The sequence below is a fragment of the Pipistrellus hanaki genome (assembly GCF_964339955.1).
Source record: "Pipistrellus hanaki genome assembly, chromosome: X".
NCBI classification, from domain to species: domain Eukaryota; kingdom Metazoa; phylum Chordata; class Mammalia; order Chiroptera; family Vespertilionidae; genus Pipistrellus; species Pipistrellus hanaki.
Genome location: NC_140524.1, coordinates 9719613 through 9736197, shown reverse-complemented (window position 1 = coordinate 9736197; position 16585 = coordinate 9719613). Strand labels below are relative to the sequence as shown.

Here is a 16585-nt window from a genome sequence, read left to right as displayed (position 1 = left end):
TGTAGCAACCAGACTCACATGACATCGAATCATAGGACATCGCTCTGAAAACAGAATCGCCTGCGACAGAGTTGTATATTTAGAAATCCCACTTATTTTACCTGGAAGCACAGACCTCCACATAACTTCACGGTTCTCTATAGCAGACGGCTCAACAGTACAGTTCATATGGCTTCTCCTGGGCCAGTGGTCGGCAAACTCACTGGTCAACGGAGCCAAATATCAACAGTACAACGACTGGAATTTCTTTGGAGAGCCAGTTTTTAAACATAAACTATATAGGGAGGTATACTGTTATTAACTTCATTAGGGTACTCCTAAGCTGGCCTTTGCCAAAAACTCATGGGGCCAGAGAGCCGCATGCGGCTCGCGAGCCACAGTTTGCTGACCACTGTCCTGGGGGCACCCTAGCATGTAGCAAGGACAAGGAGGGGCTGCGGTTAACCTTGAAGATAATTTGTTAAGAGGAAGAAAACCCACAGCATCAACAGCGAACCAATGACCGCGTTCATACTTGCTTATAAATGCATACGTGACCTCTAAAAGCAGATACAGGCAACCGGAGTGCTTCTAGAAGGAGAACTGGGTGACCACAGAATGGGGTGAGGAGGAAATTGTATTCCCCGTGTAGCCACTTCAACCTTTCTTTTTTTTAATATATTTTATTGATTTTTTACAGAGAGGAAGAAAGAGGGATAGAGAGCTAGAAACGTCGATGAGAGAGAAACATCGACCAGCTGCCTCTTGCACACCCCCTACCGGGGATGTGTCCGCAACCAATGTACATGCCCTTGACCGGAATCGAACCCGGGACCTTTCAGTCCGCAGACCGACGCTCTATCCACTGAGCCAAACCGGTATCAGCCACTTCAACCTTTCAAATAATTTTCTGTGTGTGTGTGTGTGTGTTACTGCGGTAAAGGAAATCAGAGAGGAGAAAGGCAGCACAGGTTACAGATCCAAACTGTCTGGGTCCGAGTCCTGACTCTCACTAGCATCTGGGTGATGGCGAGCTCTCGGTGCTTCACTTACAAATGGGGGCTATTGCCGAAACCGGTTTGGCTCAGTGGATAGAGCGTCTGCCTGCGGACTGAAAGATCCCGGGTTCGATTCCGGTCAAGGGCATGTTCCTTGGTTGAGGGCACATCCCCAGTAGGGGGTGTGAAGGAGGCAGCTGATCGATGTTTCTCTCATCGATGATTCTGGCTCTCTATCCCTCTCCCCTCCTCTCTGTAAAAAATCAATAAAATATATTTTAAAAAAAACAAAAACCAAAACCAATGTGGGCTATTGTCAAGATGCTGTGCCCAGTCTGTCTGTAGGAGAGGGCTGAGATGCATTTAGAATCCTGAAAGAGCCACAGATGGTTTGGCTCAGTGGGTAGAGCACCAGCCTGCAGACCAAAGGGTCCTAGGTTCGATTCCGGTCAAGGGCACATACCTTAGTTGCAGGCTTCTATCTGGCCCAGGCCCTGGTCAGCGCACATGCAGGAGGCAACCAATCGATAGGTTTCTCTCCCATCGATGTTTCTGTCTTTCCCTCTCTCTTCCACTCTCTCTAAAAATCAATGGGAAAATATCCTCAGGTGAGGATTAAAAAAAAAAAAAAGAATCTAGAAAGACACTGCTACAGAGGTTCAGCATTAAAAATTTTATGGATCAGCCCTGGCTGGCATTTCTCAGTGGTTACAGCATCTGCCCATGGACCAAAGGCTCTGGGTTCGATTCCCAGTCAAGGACATGTACCTAGCCGGGACCGGTTTGGCTCAGTGGATAGAGCGTCGGCCTGCAGACTGAAGGGTCCCAGGTTCGATTCCGGTCAAGGGCATGTACCTTGGTTGCGGGCACAACCCCAGTGGGGGGTGTGCAAGAGGCAGCTGATCGATGTTTCTCTCTCATCGACATTTCTAACTCTCTGTCCCTCTCAATTCCTCTCTGTGTAAAATCAATAAAATATATTAAAAAAAAAAAAAAAGGATATGTACCTAAGTTGCAGGCACAATCCGGCTGGGTCAGGGTGTGCGTAGTAGGCAACCAATCAATGTGTCTCTCTCACATAGATGTCTCTCTCTCTCTCTCCCCCTTCCTTCCCTCCGTCTTACTCTCTTAAAATCAATGAGGGGAAAATATCTTCGGGTGAGGATTAACGACAACAAAAAATAATAAAAATAAAATAAATTTTTTCATGCATCCCTTCAGTTTCAATTAATTTCTTTTTGTGGTTGTTTTTTACATACCTTTTTATTTATTTCAGAGAGGGAGGGAGCGGGAGAGAGAGAAACATCAATGAGGAGAGAGAATCACTGATCGGCTGCCTCCTGCACACCCCACACTGGGGATTGAGCCCCCAGCCTGGGCATGTGCCCTCACCGGGAATCAAACCATGATCTCCTGGTTCATAGGTCAACGCCCAACCACTGAGCCACACCAGCTGGGTTCAATGTATTTCTATATAGGCAAATGAGAATCTGTTTTTCCTAAAAGCTCTACAAAGTACAATGCTTTCCCTTCTGGCGAGAGAGAATTCTCGTGACTGTGATTGAGGTTCAAGTTGGCAGCCTCAGAACCGGTGTGCACCCCACACCCTGCTTAAATGAGAGCGGGGACGGGGGGGGGGCGGGGGGGAGAAGGGACTGGGAACACACACACCAAAAGCAAACATGAGGAAGTCATCAGGGAGGAGAGATTTCAATCACTTTCTGGAAGACGGAAAGCAGATGGGGGAATGGATGGTCACTGAGCGAGCAGAGCTGAGAGAGCCGAGCCTGACATGTGCACGGAGGAGTGATTGCTGGGGTGAGGCGTGTCTCTCTGCAGTGCACATAGCCCAGGGCTCCGAGGAAGGGAAGAATGAGCTCGGGGTGAAAACATCTCTGGAAAAGCTGCCAATCAGGCCTTGAGCTGCACTTTCAAGGCAGGAGGAAGGGAAAGGGGCCAGGACAGCTGTCCGAGGACTTCTCCAGCGCACATCTGTTCGTGTTTCCTCGGCCAGGATTGACTATGGCCAGCTCAGGCTGCAGAAAGGCTGAGAAAAGAACTGATTTGGGCGTCTTGCCATCCCAAACAAGATCAGGGCGGCTGAAACCGGTTTGGCTCAGTGGATAGAGCGTCGGCCTGCGGACTGAAGGGTCCCAGGTTCGATTCCAGTCAAGGGCATGAACCTTGGTTGCAGGCACATCCTCAGTAGGGTGTGTGCAAGAGGCAGCTGGTTAATGATTCTCTCTCATGGATGTTTCTATCTATCCCTCTCCCTTCCTCTCTGTAAAAAAATCAATAAAACATATTTTTTTAAAAAAAAAATCAGGGAGAACCGGGATAAGGAAGCCAGTAGAAGGAATTGGTGTGCACAGTGTGAAGACATACAGCTGGCAGAGTTGAGCTTGTTGCATGAAATAGGTAGCAAGTGGGGCTAAGCTGTTGGTGGGGCTGAGGAATGGCGTACCCCTGCAGGCCGGCCCACGCTCTCCAGCTCTTTCCCTCCTGCTGCTCCCTGGTACAGGAGCCAAGTGCTGGGTGCTGACCCCCCTCTACCTGGGACGTTACTTCTCTTACATGCAAGCAGCTTCACTCACCTGATCCATGTGGGTTACACTAAAAGCACCTCTGAATGACTTTACAAAATCACGTATGTGACATGAAGGCACAGGCCCCAAACAACAGAAACCATTTCAAAAAGGAAGATAGAAGGAATCAGTGTATACACTTTCAAGACATACACAGAGTGGCCAGATGATGATGATCTCTGAACGCATAGTAATCTGGCCACTCAGTGTATATCCTATAGAATAAAAGGCTAATAAGCAAATTGTCCTCTCGACCAGGAGTTCGACCAGCAGGCAGGCTGGCCAAACCACCCATGTCCCCTCCCCTGGCCAGGCTGGCCGGGCCCCACCCATGCACGAATTCATGCACCAGGCCTCTAATGTATATATACACTGAGTGGCCAGATTATTATGCACTCAGAGATCATAATAATCTGGCCACTCAGTGTATAGGTACAAGCAGTTAAGAATGTGTGGTATAGCTTGGCCAGCGTGGTTCAGTGTTAAGCACGTCAATCTATGAACCAGGAGGTCACAGTTTGATTCCCGGTCAGGGCACATGCCTGGGTTGTGGGCTCGATCCCTAGTGGGGGGCATGTAGGAGGCAGCCGATCCATGATTCTCTCTCATCATTGATGTTTCTCTCTCCCTCTCCCTTCCTCTCTGAAATTTAAAAAAACAACAACAACCCTCATTAATAAGAACAATCTAGTTGAAAGTGAGCAGAAGACATAAATAGCTATCTCACGAAAAGAATATGCAAGGAAGGATGGCAAACGAGGGTATGAAAACATGTTGTACATCATCAAGGAGGAACGCACATGAAAACCATAATGAGAAGCCACTATACTCAGAATAGCTAAGGTTAAAAATAGACAACACTAAATGCTGGTGAGGATTCGAAGAAACCAAATCTCTCAGCCACTGCCAGCAGGAATGTAAAGTGGTATGCCATTGGGGAAGAGCGCTGGGTGCTTTGTTGGAAATGTCCACACAAAACCTGTACATGGAGGGTCATCGAAGCTTTCTTCGTAATACCCAAAGCTGGAAGCAACCAGAATGGCCTACAGCAGATGAGCACTTCAATGGATTCTAGTCCATCCGTAACGTGGAACACTTCTCAGCGATAAAGAGGAGTAAACTATTCATACAGGCAACAACCTGGGACGGATCTAAAAGGCATTCTGTTGAGTGAAAACAATTGCATACTGCCCTAGCTGGTTTTGCTCAGTGGATAGAGCGTTGGCCTGTGGACTTCAAGGTCCCAGGTTCGATTCCGGCCAAGGGCACATGCCCAGGTTTCGGGCTTGATTTCCACTGGAAGGCATGCAGGAGGCAGCCAATCAATGATTCTCTCTCAGTACTGATGTTTGTACATCTCTCTCCCTCTCCTTTCCTCTCTGAAATCAATAAAAATAGATTTTAAAAAAGAAAAAGAAAATAAGAGGCCATGATACACAGTGATGAAGCAGTTCCTCGGGACATTTGCTTAGAACTCTTCCAGGCTATGTGTCTACTGCCACAGATCCGCTTAAAGGGCACGAGATCAGATATCCAAGTAGATTCAGGAAAACCAGAGCAAAATCAGCATAAAGGGAAATTCCTTTACTCAAATTAATCATCTATATTATTTGTATGTTTTCACCGTGTGCATGGGCTACAGAATGAGGAATTCAAGGACCACCGATTGAATAATCGCTGCCCTCCAATGATGAGCTCCAATTTCACATTTCTTTTTTTAAAAAATATATTTTATTGATTTTGTACAGAGAGGAAGGAAGAGAGATAGAGAGTCAGAAACACCGATGAGAGAGAGTCATCGATCAGCTGCCTCTTGCACACCCCCCACTAGGGATATGCCTGCAACCAAGGTACATGCCCTTGACCGGAATCGAACCTGGGACCCTTCAGTCCCCAAGCCGACGCTCTATCCATTGAGCCAAACCGATTTCGGCCAATTTCACATTTCTAATGCAAAGCATGACATAAAATGAAGGCCTTTCCTTGACCCTGACCTCTGAGTCTCTTATCACTCGTTATTGTGGGGCTGAGAAAGCGGAAAACCGAACCTGGCCATTCCTTGTATGGGTTTATCAGCAACTACCATTTCTGCGTGTTGGCAACTAACAGTCTCCAGGTGGCCATAAAGTCAGGCCAGGTGGCTCATATTATTTTATCGCGTGCTGTAATGTCCCACGATAAACCGTTTATGATGATCCACCTGTGCTTTCAGACTTGGCGAGCCCTGTACAATGTTCCAAATAATGACAGATTAGAAAGTCTTAGTCCGCAGAACACAAAACGACCTTTGAGAGGGGGAGAAGCCTCCGAGATACAGGACCTCGGTGAGGCAGATAAACTTCTTACTCAGCCTCGTGACAAAGGTTGATTTGGACATATCAGCCTTTCAATTAAGGCCTCAGGAAAGCTGACCAGAGGCAAAACACATTCCAGTCAGACAAGTTCAAGAGCTGCCATCCCAAAGGTTGGTCTTTCAAATGTGCTTATCCATCAAGTCACTCCCCTCCGCGATGACTCAGAGTCACTATCACCCTCACGCAGAAGTTACAAATGATGATTAAGGGCAACGGAAGCCTCCGACGTGGTAAGTAAAGAACCAACTCGCACCAGGAAGGCTTCCAAAAGCAAAGCACAGTCTCCACCATGAACTTGTCCCCCGAGCCAGCCTGTCTTCCTGAGACACACTCTGCCCAGCCTGCCAAGCCCCCCTGCCCCCCAGCCCCGTCTTCACTGCGGCTTCCCTCTGAAAAGTAGGGCCATCTTCTCCTCAGCCACACCTCGCAGCAAACGCCTTCCACTAACCCCCTGTATCTCCTCGCTACAGAACATCCTAGCAGCGCCCGGCTGGTGTAGCTCAGTGGTTGAATGTTGACCTATCAGCCAGAAGGTCAGGGTTCGATTCCTAGTCAGGGCACGTGCCCAGGTTGAGGGCTCCATCCTCTGTGTGGGGTGTGCAGGAGGCAGCTGATCAATGATTCTCTCTCATCATTGATGTTTCTCTCTGTGTGTGTGTGTGTGTGTGTGTGTGTGTATATATATATATATATATATATATATATATATATATATATATATATATTAAAGAAACATCAATGATGAAAAAGAATCATTGATCGGCTGCCTCCTGCACACCCCACACAGAGGATGGAGCCCACAACCTGGGCATGTGTCCTTGACCAGAACTAAACCCAGGACCCTTTAGTCTGTAGGCTGATGCTCTATCCACTGAGCCAAATTGGCATCATTGATGTTTCTATCTCTCTCTCCCTCTCCCTTCCTGTCTCTCTAAAAATCAATAAAAACAACAACCAACTAGCAAATGGAGCCTCACAGCTAGATGGTGAGGAGGACAGCACCTGCAGGGGAGAGAGGGGAAGAAGACAGGAAGTCCTGGGGGCAGACCCAAGTGAAGTCTGCTCTTCAGTGCGAGGCGAAGACAGAAAGACAGAGACTCAGCCTCCAGTTCTGCCTGAGGAAGTTGTGTCCCAGGGCCCCTCCCTCCTGGGCTCAGGAGGGAGGGGGGACACACGGTAACTAACGGGCCCAGGTGGATGTCTTAAAGCATGTGTCCTGACTCCTCGATCTCCTCAAACCTGGCCTGTTCACACCGCTGGTCGTTCATCCCAATGGGTTCTGCATGTTTGACTTGTTGGCTCCATTGCTTTTCTCTCCGCAGCTGGAGTGTAAGTCCCACACAGGCAGAGCTCTCACCTCTGCTGTCTTCCCTCATGGACCCGGGGACCCAGACAGTGCCGGCTCTCACAAGAGCTTCTGCAACGTCACTGAAGACATGCATGATTAAGGTCAATGGCATGTGCTGCTGTTTCTCAAAAATATAGTCTTATTGATTTCAGAGAGGAGGGGAGAGGGAGAGAGAGACAGAACCAACAACGAGAGAGAATCCTTGATCGGCTGTCTCCTGCACGTTCCCCACTGAGGATCGAGCCTGCAACTGAGGCATGTGCCATGACAGGGAATCGAATCATGACCTCCTGGTTCATAGGCTGCCCCTGAAGCACTGAGCCACTTCGGCCGGGTTGTGCTGCTGTGTTTTCAGTTTTGCCACCACCATCATCGCCACCAGCACACAAGTGGTAAGTGACAAGATCAATGCTGACACACAGGAAAAGTCAAAGGTAACTAGACTCTGTTTCGCAGAGTTCCCTCCACAACTTCAAAACCACACCCTCATCTCGGAGGCACCTGGGGAGCCCCAGGGCTGAGGTGAGCCTGCCCCAAGGACAGGCAAGGTGGAGGGACCCTCCTTAGAGATGACTGCTCAGGCTCAGGAGAAACTGGGGAGCAAACATGGCTGCACGGCTGGCCTTTGCCCTGCAGCCTCTTGGTCTTTAGTCCTACAAACTGCTGGGGTGGCAAGCCTGGCGCTCTGAAACCCCCTCTGGAGGAAACATCTGCCACAGGGTTCAAAGGGCAGGGGTAGCTGCTCAAAGGAAGCTGGGCTTAAAAAAAAAAAAGATGAAAAACAAACTCGGGGGCGGGGTGGGGGTGGGGAAGTGAATGAAGCAGGGCAATTAAAGTTGCTCTTCTCATTCAAACAATCAAATTACAAACGAGTGACAGTGAACAGAGGAAAGAACAAGTCCAGCTCAGCCTACTGCCAGGCTCTCTGCCAAGCCGCAGCTGGCAAAGGGACAGGGGAGAGTCTGGGCCCAGAAGGTGGGCGGTCACCAAGAGGGCAGACCCTGGGAACTGCCCCTCCACACTGCTGGCCTCCCACAGCCCGGCCCGGGGCCAGGGGCACGCAAACACCCCACTCTTTGCTCGCCTAGGAGATCCTACTCCACTTTCTGAAACCAAACAAAAACAAAAAAACAAACAAACAAAGACAACCTTTAAGGAAACTAAGAGTGCTTCAAGACACGAGGAAGAGGTTATCACTGTCTAACCACAAATGACCAAGAACTGGGGGAAGAGTTGGGGAGAGAGAGGAAGACTTGAGAGCCAGGATTTCAGGCAAGTACTGTCTTCCAATTATCCATTAACTAGGCACATTGTTCCTCAGGCAGTAAAGCCCTCTGAGAACACGTCCATCCATCCAAAGGCCAACTCCCTAAGCTCCTTTTCCAGTACCCTTCATCTACCCGCTGTTCTATGTCCACTGGAGGAAAACAGGAAACGCAGGACTGCAAAGCCAGATACTTGTGTGCATCCCCACTCTGTGTGAAAAGGTTTAGAAATTTGTCTGAAGGTAAAGTTTTAGACTCTAGGACTTAAGAGCATGGCCTGGCCGGCATGGCTCAGTGGTTGAGAGTCCACCTAAGATCCCGGAGGTCATGGTTCGATTCCCAGTGTGCCCGGGTTGCGGGCTCCATCCCCAGTGTGGGGCGTGCAGGAGGCAGCCGATCCGTGATTCTCTCTCATCATTGATGTTTCTCTCTCTCTCTCTCTCCCTTCCTCTCTGAAATCAATAAAACATATTTTTAATATTATTATTTTTTAATCCTCACCCGAGCATATGTTTCCATGGACTTTTAGGGAGAATGGGAGAGAGAGGGAAAGACAGAGAGAAACATCAATGAGAGAGAAACACATCAATTGGTTGCCTCCTGCACAAACCCGGACCGGGGCCCTGGGCTGGGGAGGAGCCTGCAACCGAGGTACATGCCCTGGATCAGAATCAAACCTGAAAGTCATCGGTCCATAGGCTGATGCTCTATCCACTACGCCAAACGGGCCAGGGCTAAAAAAAATTTTTTTTCCAAAAAGAGTATGGATTTCAGAATGAGTGAGGGTTGGAGGAAGAGCATGGGCACAGCACCTTACAAAGTATATGGGACAGGGGGAGCCTTTATGTGAGGGGCGCACATGGGTATTAAGGTGACCAAACGTCCCGCTTTTGGCGGGACAGTCCCGATTTTTGGCGGGATGCGGGACAGATTGTTAGAAATCGGGACTGTCCCGCCAAAAGCGGGACGTCTGGTCACCTTAGTGTTGATGGAAGTTCATGTCTATTGGAGCTGCAGGGCACTCTGCTCCCGTCATCTCCTCACCTGGAGTCCAAGCTTTAGGAGGGCTTCTCCACACAACTTTGGGCAAGCTGAGCCCGTGAGAGGACCAGTGCTCACCTGACAGAGGTACATGCAGGTGTCTGGGATAGAGCAATGAGTAGGAGACAAGACCCCATACTCACAAAGTGGGCGTTGCAGTGGGCAGATTCAATGACTACACAGTCAGAGGGAGAGGGAGACAGAACATCCATGATGCGAGAGAATCATGGATCGGCTGCCTCCTGCACGCCCCCTACTGGGGATCGAGCCTGCAACCCAGGCATGTGCCCTTGACTGGAATCGAACCTGGGGCCCTTGGGTCTGTGGGCTGATTAGATGGAATATCAAAGATGATATGTGCTATGGAGGAAAATCAGGCAGAAGTGGGGCAAGGGGGTTTGCGATTTTAAGTAGGGTGTCCAGCCCAACCGGTGTGGCTCAGTGGTTGTTGACCTGTGAACCAGGAGGTCACTGTTCCATTCCTGGACACATGCCCAGGTTTCAGGCTCGATCCCCAGAAGGGGGCATGTAGGAGGCAGCTGATCGATGATTCTCTCTCATCATCGAGTTTCTCTCTCTCCTTCTCCCTTCCTCTTTCTGAAGTAAATTAAAAACAACAAAACATATTAAGTAGGGTGTCCAGAAGAGGCATTGCAGGAAAGGTGACTTTTGAGCAAAAACATACATATGTATTTTCTTCCTGTATATGTCTTTATATGGAGGAAAAAGAAAAAGTGAAGCCCTACCCAGTTTGGCTCAGTGGATAGAGTGTTGGCCTGCGGACTGAAGGGTCCCAGGTTCGATTCCGGTCAAGGGCATGTGCCTTGGTTGCAGACACATCCCCAGTAGGGGGTGTGCAGGAGGCAGCTCATTGATGTTTCTCTCTCATCGATGTTTCTTACACTCTCTCCCTTTCCCTTCCTCTCTGTAAAAAGTCAATAAAATATATTTTTAAAAAGAGGAAAAAAAAAAAGTGAAGAATCAGAAAAGAAAATTCCATGTTACGAAAGTTGTGTTCTGGTTCCGTAATTCAGAGCTTTTCTTCCGGTCCAATCCCCACCCACCCCACCCCCTACCCCCAGGTCACTTCCCTCTCCCAGAGCTTTTGGAAATTCGGCCACTCTGGCCTTTCTATGCCCCACACCCAGAGCCCTCTTTCTTAGCGACCCTGAAATTTTGAGCCAGTCACTGCTCAGGGAAAATCCCTACATCAATGAAATGTCAACTGAGTTCGTCTCGCTTCCCCCAGGGCACATTAGGCAACGTCTCCAGACATTTTTGTTGTCGCAAGTGGGTGAGCGGGGCAGGTATTAGTTTTCCCAACAAAGCATGGCCAGACGCCAAATGTCAACAACGCCAAGGTCAGACAGACCCCGGCTTCAGGGAATTGGTCTTGACCCAGGAAATCGAATTCACTGTGAGAGGACAAATGAATTAGAAAAGGTTATCTTCTCTCATTTAAAATATTGACTAGAATGTGCATGATAGCATTTTAATACACTCGGCCTCCGAGTGGTCACAGGGACACCAGACTCTTTAGTGCGTTTTTTTGTTTTTTGTTTTTGTTTTTACAGAGAGGAAGGGAGAGGAACAGACAGTCAGAAACATCGATGAGGGAGAAACATGGATCAGCTGCCTCCTGCACGCCCCCTACTGGGGATGTGCCCACAACCAAGGTACATGCCCTTGACTGGAATCGAACCTAGGACTCTTGAGTCCGCAGGCCGAGGCTCTATCCACTGAGCCAAACTGATCAGGGCAGACTCTTTAGTTGTGAAAGGCAGTCACCAAGTTCCCAGAAGGAAAGGAGTCGCACCGTGTGCTGGGAAAGTGGGGAGAGGTCTAAATAATTGGAAAATAGCACTTTCTTTTCTTTCTTTCTTTTTTTTTAAAAAGTTTTTATTGATTTCAGAGAGGAAGGGAAAGGGAGAGGGAAACATCAATGATGAGAGAGAATCATGGATCGGCTGCCTCCTGCACTGGGGATGGAGCCCGCAACCCGGGCATGTGCCCTTGACTGGGAATCGATCCGTGACCTCCTGGTTCATAGGTCAATGAAAAGAAAAAACTCGGGCTCCAACAGTTTCACAGCCCCCCACACCTGCCTCTGTGTCCTCACTTATTTACACGTAGCCGCAGCACCAGGCCTGCACATAGTAGGGCCAGAGTGAATGATGACCGCTGTGGAGTGATGCTGCCTGTGATGGCCTAAGACAGTGGTCGGCAAACTGCAGCTCGTGAGCCGCTTTGTTGACTGAGTTTGCAGATCACTGGGATAGGAGCTTAATCACAAGGAACAACAACAGCCTCTAATTATTGGAATCGAGAGTCTAGGGCAGTGGTCGGCAAACTCATTAGTAACAGAGCGGCAAACTGAGGCTCGAGAGCCGCACGTGGCTCGTGAGCCGCAGTTTGCCGACCACTGGCCTAAGAAGCAACAGACAGGTCTTAGAGGAAACTCACCTAGGCCTGACTTATTTGTCAGTTCTTTTTTTTCTTTTTGGTTAGTCCTCACCCGAGGATATTTTTTTTCTACTGGTTTTGAGCGAGAGGGAGGGAGGAGAAGAGACAGAGAGAAACATCGATGTGAGAGACACACACTGATTGGCTGCCTCCTGTACCTGCCTGACCGGTGCCGGGGGTCGAGCCTCAACTGACGCCTGTGCCCTTGAATGAAATCAAACCCGAGACTCTTCAATCCGTGAGTTGATGTTCTAACCACTGAGAAAACTGGCCAGGTCTGTTCATTCATTTTTTTTTTTTTTATGTGGGATAGGCCCAAGGGAATTTTTAGGGATTCTCAACCTACTCAATGCCAGGTCATGGGAAAAGTGCTGCTTCAAATCAGACTCAAAAGAAAAGCAGGAGTAGGAATTTTACAATCAATTTTATGTGTACTAATGGGTACTATGTAAAGAATAAGGCCAGCCCAGCTGGTGTGGCTCAATGGTTAAACCTATGTACCAGGAGGTCCCAGTTCAATTCTGGGTCAGGGCACATGTCCAGGTTGTGGGCTCGATCCCCAGTGTGGGGCTGCAGAGAGGGCAGCTGATCGATTCTCTCTCATCATTGATGTCTCTATCTGTCTTGCCCTCTCCCTTCCGCTCTGAAACCAATAAAAATATTTTTTTTACAAAAGAATTAAGGCCAGGGAGAGCTTATAAAATTAGTTTCTCTAGCCGAAACCGGTTTGGCTCAGCGGTAGAGCGTCGGTCTGCGGACTGAAGGGTCCCAGGTTCCATTCCAGTCAAGGGCATGTACCTTGGTTGCGGGCACATCCCCGGTAGGGGGTGTGCAAGAGGCAGCTGGTCGATGTTACTCTCTCATCGACGTTTCTAGCTCTCTATCTCTCTCCCTTCCTCTCTGTAAAAAATCAATAAAATATATTCAAATAAATAAATAAATAAAAATAAAATTAGTTTCTCTAAGGAAGGAACTATATACTTAATGGGAGACAGGTTACAGTTCAAACTTATTGCAAAATTATAATTTGACACTTTTTCAATATACCACATACCACTGAGTGGCCAGATTATTATGATCTATAATAATCTGGCCACTCAGTTATATATATATATATATATATATATATATATATATATATATATATATATATATATATATTAGAGACCTGGTGTACGAATTTGTGTATGGGTGGGGTCTGGCCAGCCTGGCCAGGGGGAGGGGACATGGGTAGTTGGTTGAACTCCTGGTTGAGGGGAAATTTGCATATTAGCCCTTTGTTATATAGGACCGTGGTCAGCAAACTGCAGCTCGTGAGCCACATGCAGCTCTTTGGCCCCCTGAGTATGGCTCTTCCACAGAATACCACGGCCTGGCCGGGACCGGTTTGGCTCAGTGGATAGAGCGTCGGCTTGGGGACTGAGGGGTCCCGGGTTCGATTCCGGTCAAGGGCACGTTACGGGCATGTCCCCAGTGGGGGGTGTGCAGGAGGCAGCTGATCGATGACTCTCTCTCATTAATGTTTCTAGCTCTCTATCTCTCTCCCTTCCTCTCTGTACAAAAATCAATAAAATATATTTTTTTAAAAATACCACGGCCTGAGCAAGTCTATTTTGAAGAAGTGGCATTTGTTAGAAGTTTAAAAAATTTGGCTCTCAAAAGAAATTTCAATCGTTGTACTGTTGATATTTGGCTCTGTTGACTAGTGAGTTTGCCAACCACTGATATAGGATATACACTGAGTGGCCAGATTCTTATGTGTTCAGAGATCATAGTAATCTGGCCACTCAGTGTATATTTTTAAAGGCAAGAATCTAGATATTTCCTTTTAAAAAATATATTTTATTGATTTTACAGAGGAAGGGAGAGGCAGAGATAGAAACATCAACGATGAGAGAGAATCATTGATAAGCTGCCTCCCTTGACTGGAATCGAACCTAGGACCCCTTTTTAAAAAATATATATATTTTATTGATATTTTACAGAGAGGAAGGGAGAGAGATAGAGAGTCAGAAACGTCGATGAGAGAGAATCATCGACCAGCTGTATCCTGCACACCCCCCACAGGGGATGTGCCTGCAACCAATGTACATGCCCTTGACCGGAATCGAACCTGGGACCTTTCAGTCTGCAGGCCGACGCTCTACCACTGAGCCAAACCGGTTTCGGCCGAACCTGGGACTCTTCAGTCCGCAGGCCAATGAGTCAAACCAGCGAGGGCCACTTTTTCAATATTCAATGTGGACTACGGTCAGAAGTAAAACTTTGGGTTTTGAGTCTTGCCAGGATAGGCACACAAGATACCTGCCTCTGGAGGGCGGCTCTTTGAGAGATGCTGGATGTCCCAGTGATTCTTGAAGTGCCCGACAAGCATTATCTCAGGAAAGCATCAACTGGACCCCCCAGGCAGGGCCATTGCATAGAGAAGAGAAACCAGAGGCACAGAGCGCCTCAGCAGCTAAAGGCCACACAGCAGGCACGAGGCACAGCCTGGTGTTGGCAATGAAGACCGGTAAGAGCCCTGAAAAGGAAGGCGGAACTCAAGAAATAAGAATCAGCCCGGCCGCCTTGGCTCAGTGGTTGAGCGTCGATCCGTGAACCAGGAGGTCACGGTTCAATTCCCGGTCAGGGCACGGGCCTGGGTTTCGGGTTCGATCCCCAGTGTGGGGCGTGCAGGAGGCAGCCGATCCATGATTCTCTCTTGTCATTGATGTTTCTCTCTCTCTCCCTCTTTCTTCCTCTCTGAAATCAATAAAAACATATTAAAAACAAAAGATAAAAGAGAGAGAAAAGAGCAGGTTGGTGGGGTGAAGCCCCACCCATCACCACTTAGAGATTCTCCCTCTGATGCCCGCCCACACCTTGGCAGATCTGGATACTATGTCACTCAGGGATGCAGTACCTCTTCTTATTTCAGCTTTTCAAATCGTTTAATAACAACAGGACAACTGGGCGGACCCACAGACTGTATCCGATATCTGAGGATAAACTCACAGCCCCACAAAAACCGCTGTCTATTCAGACGGTGCACCCACCACATAACGCTGGCCGTCGTGGGGCCTGTTTGCAAACAGGCGGACCATCTCCCCCCCTGCCCCTCAGATGTACACACGGCCTGGTCATGGCATTAGAGAGGGGCTCAGCTCATGTGGAGGGAAAGGAACCAGACAGAAAAGGGCTGCCCACAGCTGGATTCTCTCTCTCTCCCTCTCTTCCTTCACTCTCTCGGTCTCTCTGTCTCTCCCTCCCTCCCTCTCTCTTTCCCTCCCTCTACATTCCGTGGTACCTGGCCACCATGATGTGTCCTGTGGCTGATGAGTCAGATGAGCGAGGGAATGAGCTTTCTGATAACAGCACCCCTGAGGGAGACACCCCACTCCCACCCAGAACCATGAGGAATTCTTAAGAAAATGGTCACCCTGCCCTGTGGGCATCTTTGAGGACAGAGGCTCGCAGGCAGGCTCTTACAGGTCATCGCAGAGACCCCGAGGGCGGAATTATCTCTGAGATCTTTGCATTCCTGGTCCACTCTCTCTCTCACACACACACACACAGGCACACACTAACAAGGGGATCCTGCTCCATGCAGAGGGACGGTGAGTGAGCACTTTAGAGCGGGAGCTGGCTTTTACAACCCTTTCTGCTGACCAGACACAAGCGTTTCAACACCAACGAATCAGACCTCTTGGATCTGCTCCCCCAGTCTTTCTGTTCCCCTGACTTCCGTCCACGAAGAAGTTTTCCTTGACCTTAAAAAGCACTCTGCCCAGGCCTTGGCCTCGGCTGTTTCCCACCCAGAAGGGCTGACCAGGGCAACCGCCCATCGCACCCAAAACTCAGCACACGCTGCCTCCCGCCGCGGCCTCCACCCCGGAGAGAGGACCCCTCCCCCCAGGGCAGGCCCCCCGGGGCCAGGGCCGCAGCCGGAGGAGGTCCCGCAGCGGGCGGCGCGGCCGATCGCTGGCTCGGCACCCCGCGCCCCGGGCACCCCCGGGGCCCGCTCACCTCGGGCCGGCTGCGCTTCTGCAGCAAGTGCTCCAGGTAGAGGTCGGAGAGCGCGGTGCGCATGCTGCCCCCGCCCTCGCCCCCGCTCGCCTTGAGCGTCATCTTGCGGGAACCGGGACGCCGAGACACGGGGACGCGGAGACCAGGGGTCGGAGCGAGGCTGCTGTGCAAGGGATCCGTGCCTGCGGGGCGAGGGCGGCAGAGGCGGCGGAGGCGGCGCGACTGGGCCAGTCTCCACCCCCGCGGAGCCCCGCCCACGCCGCCCTCGCCCCGCCCCCCGCCCCGCCCACGCCCGCCCCCCGCGGCGCTCTGCGCTGGCTCCCCAGCGCCACCAGGAGGCGCTGCTCCCCTCAAGGCCCCTGCGGCTAAACTCCCCAGGGGCTGGGAGGCAGAAAAACGGCGCCAAACAGTGCAGGGACCCCCATTCATTTAATTTTTAAAAATATATATTTTATTGATTTTTTACAGAGAGGAAGAGAGTTAGAAACATCGATGAGAGAGAAACATCGATCAGCTGCCTCCTGCACGCCCCCACCCCCCCCCCACT

At 49.7% G+C, this 16585-nt stretch overlaps 1 protein-coding gene across 1 annotated transcript in view; it reads right to left on the bottom strand.

Moving 5' to 3' along the window:
• The window catches only part of MPP1 (MAGUK p55 scaffold protein 1), a 40184-nt gene extending 23920 nt beyond the window's left edge, over positions 1-16264 (bottom strand). The window contains exon 1 of the mRNA XM_084871104.1: positions 16039-16264. Within this exon, the coding sequence (XP_084727230.1) occupies positions 16039-16140 (102 nt within the window). The 5' untranslated portion in view covers positions 16141-16264. The remainder of the gene's footprint in view (positions 1-16038) is intronic.
• Between the last annotated feature and the right edge of the window lie 321 nt (positions 16265-16585).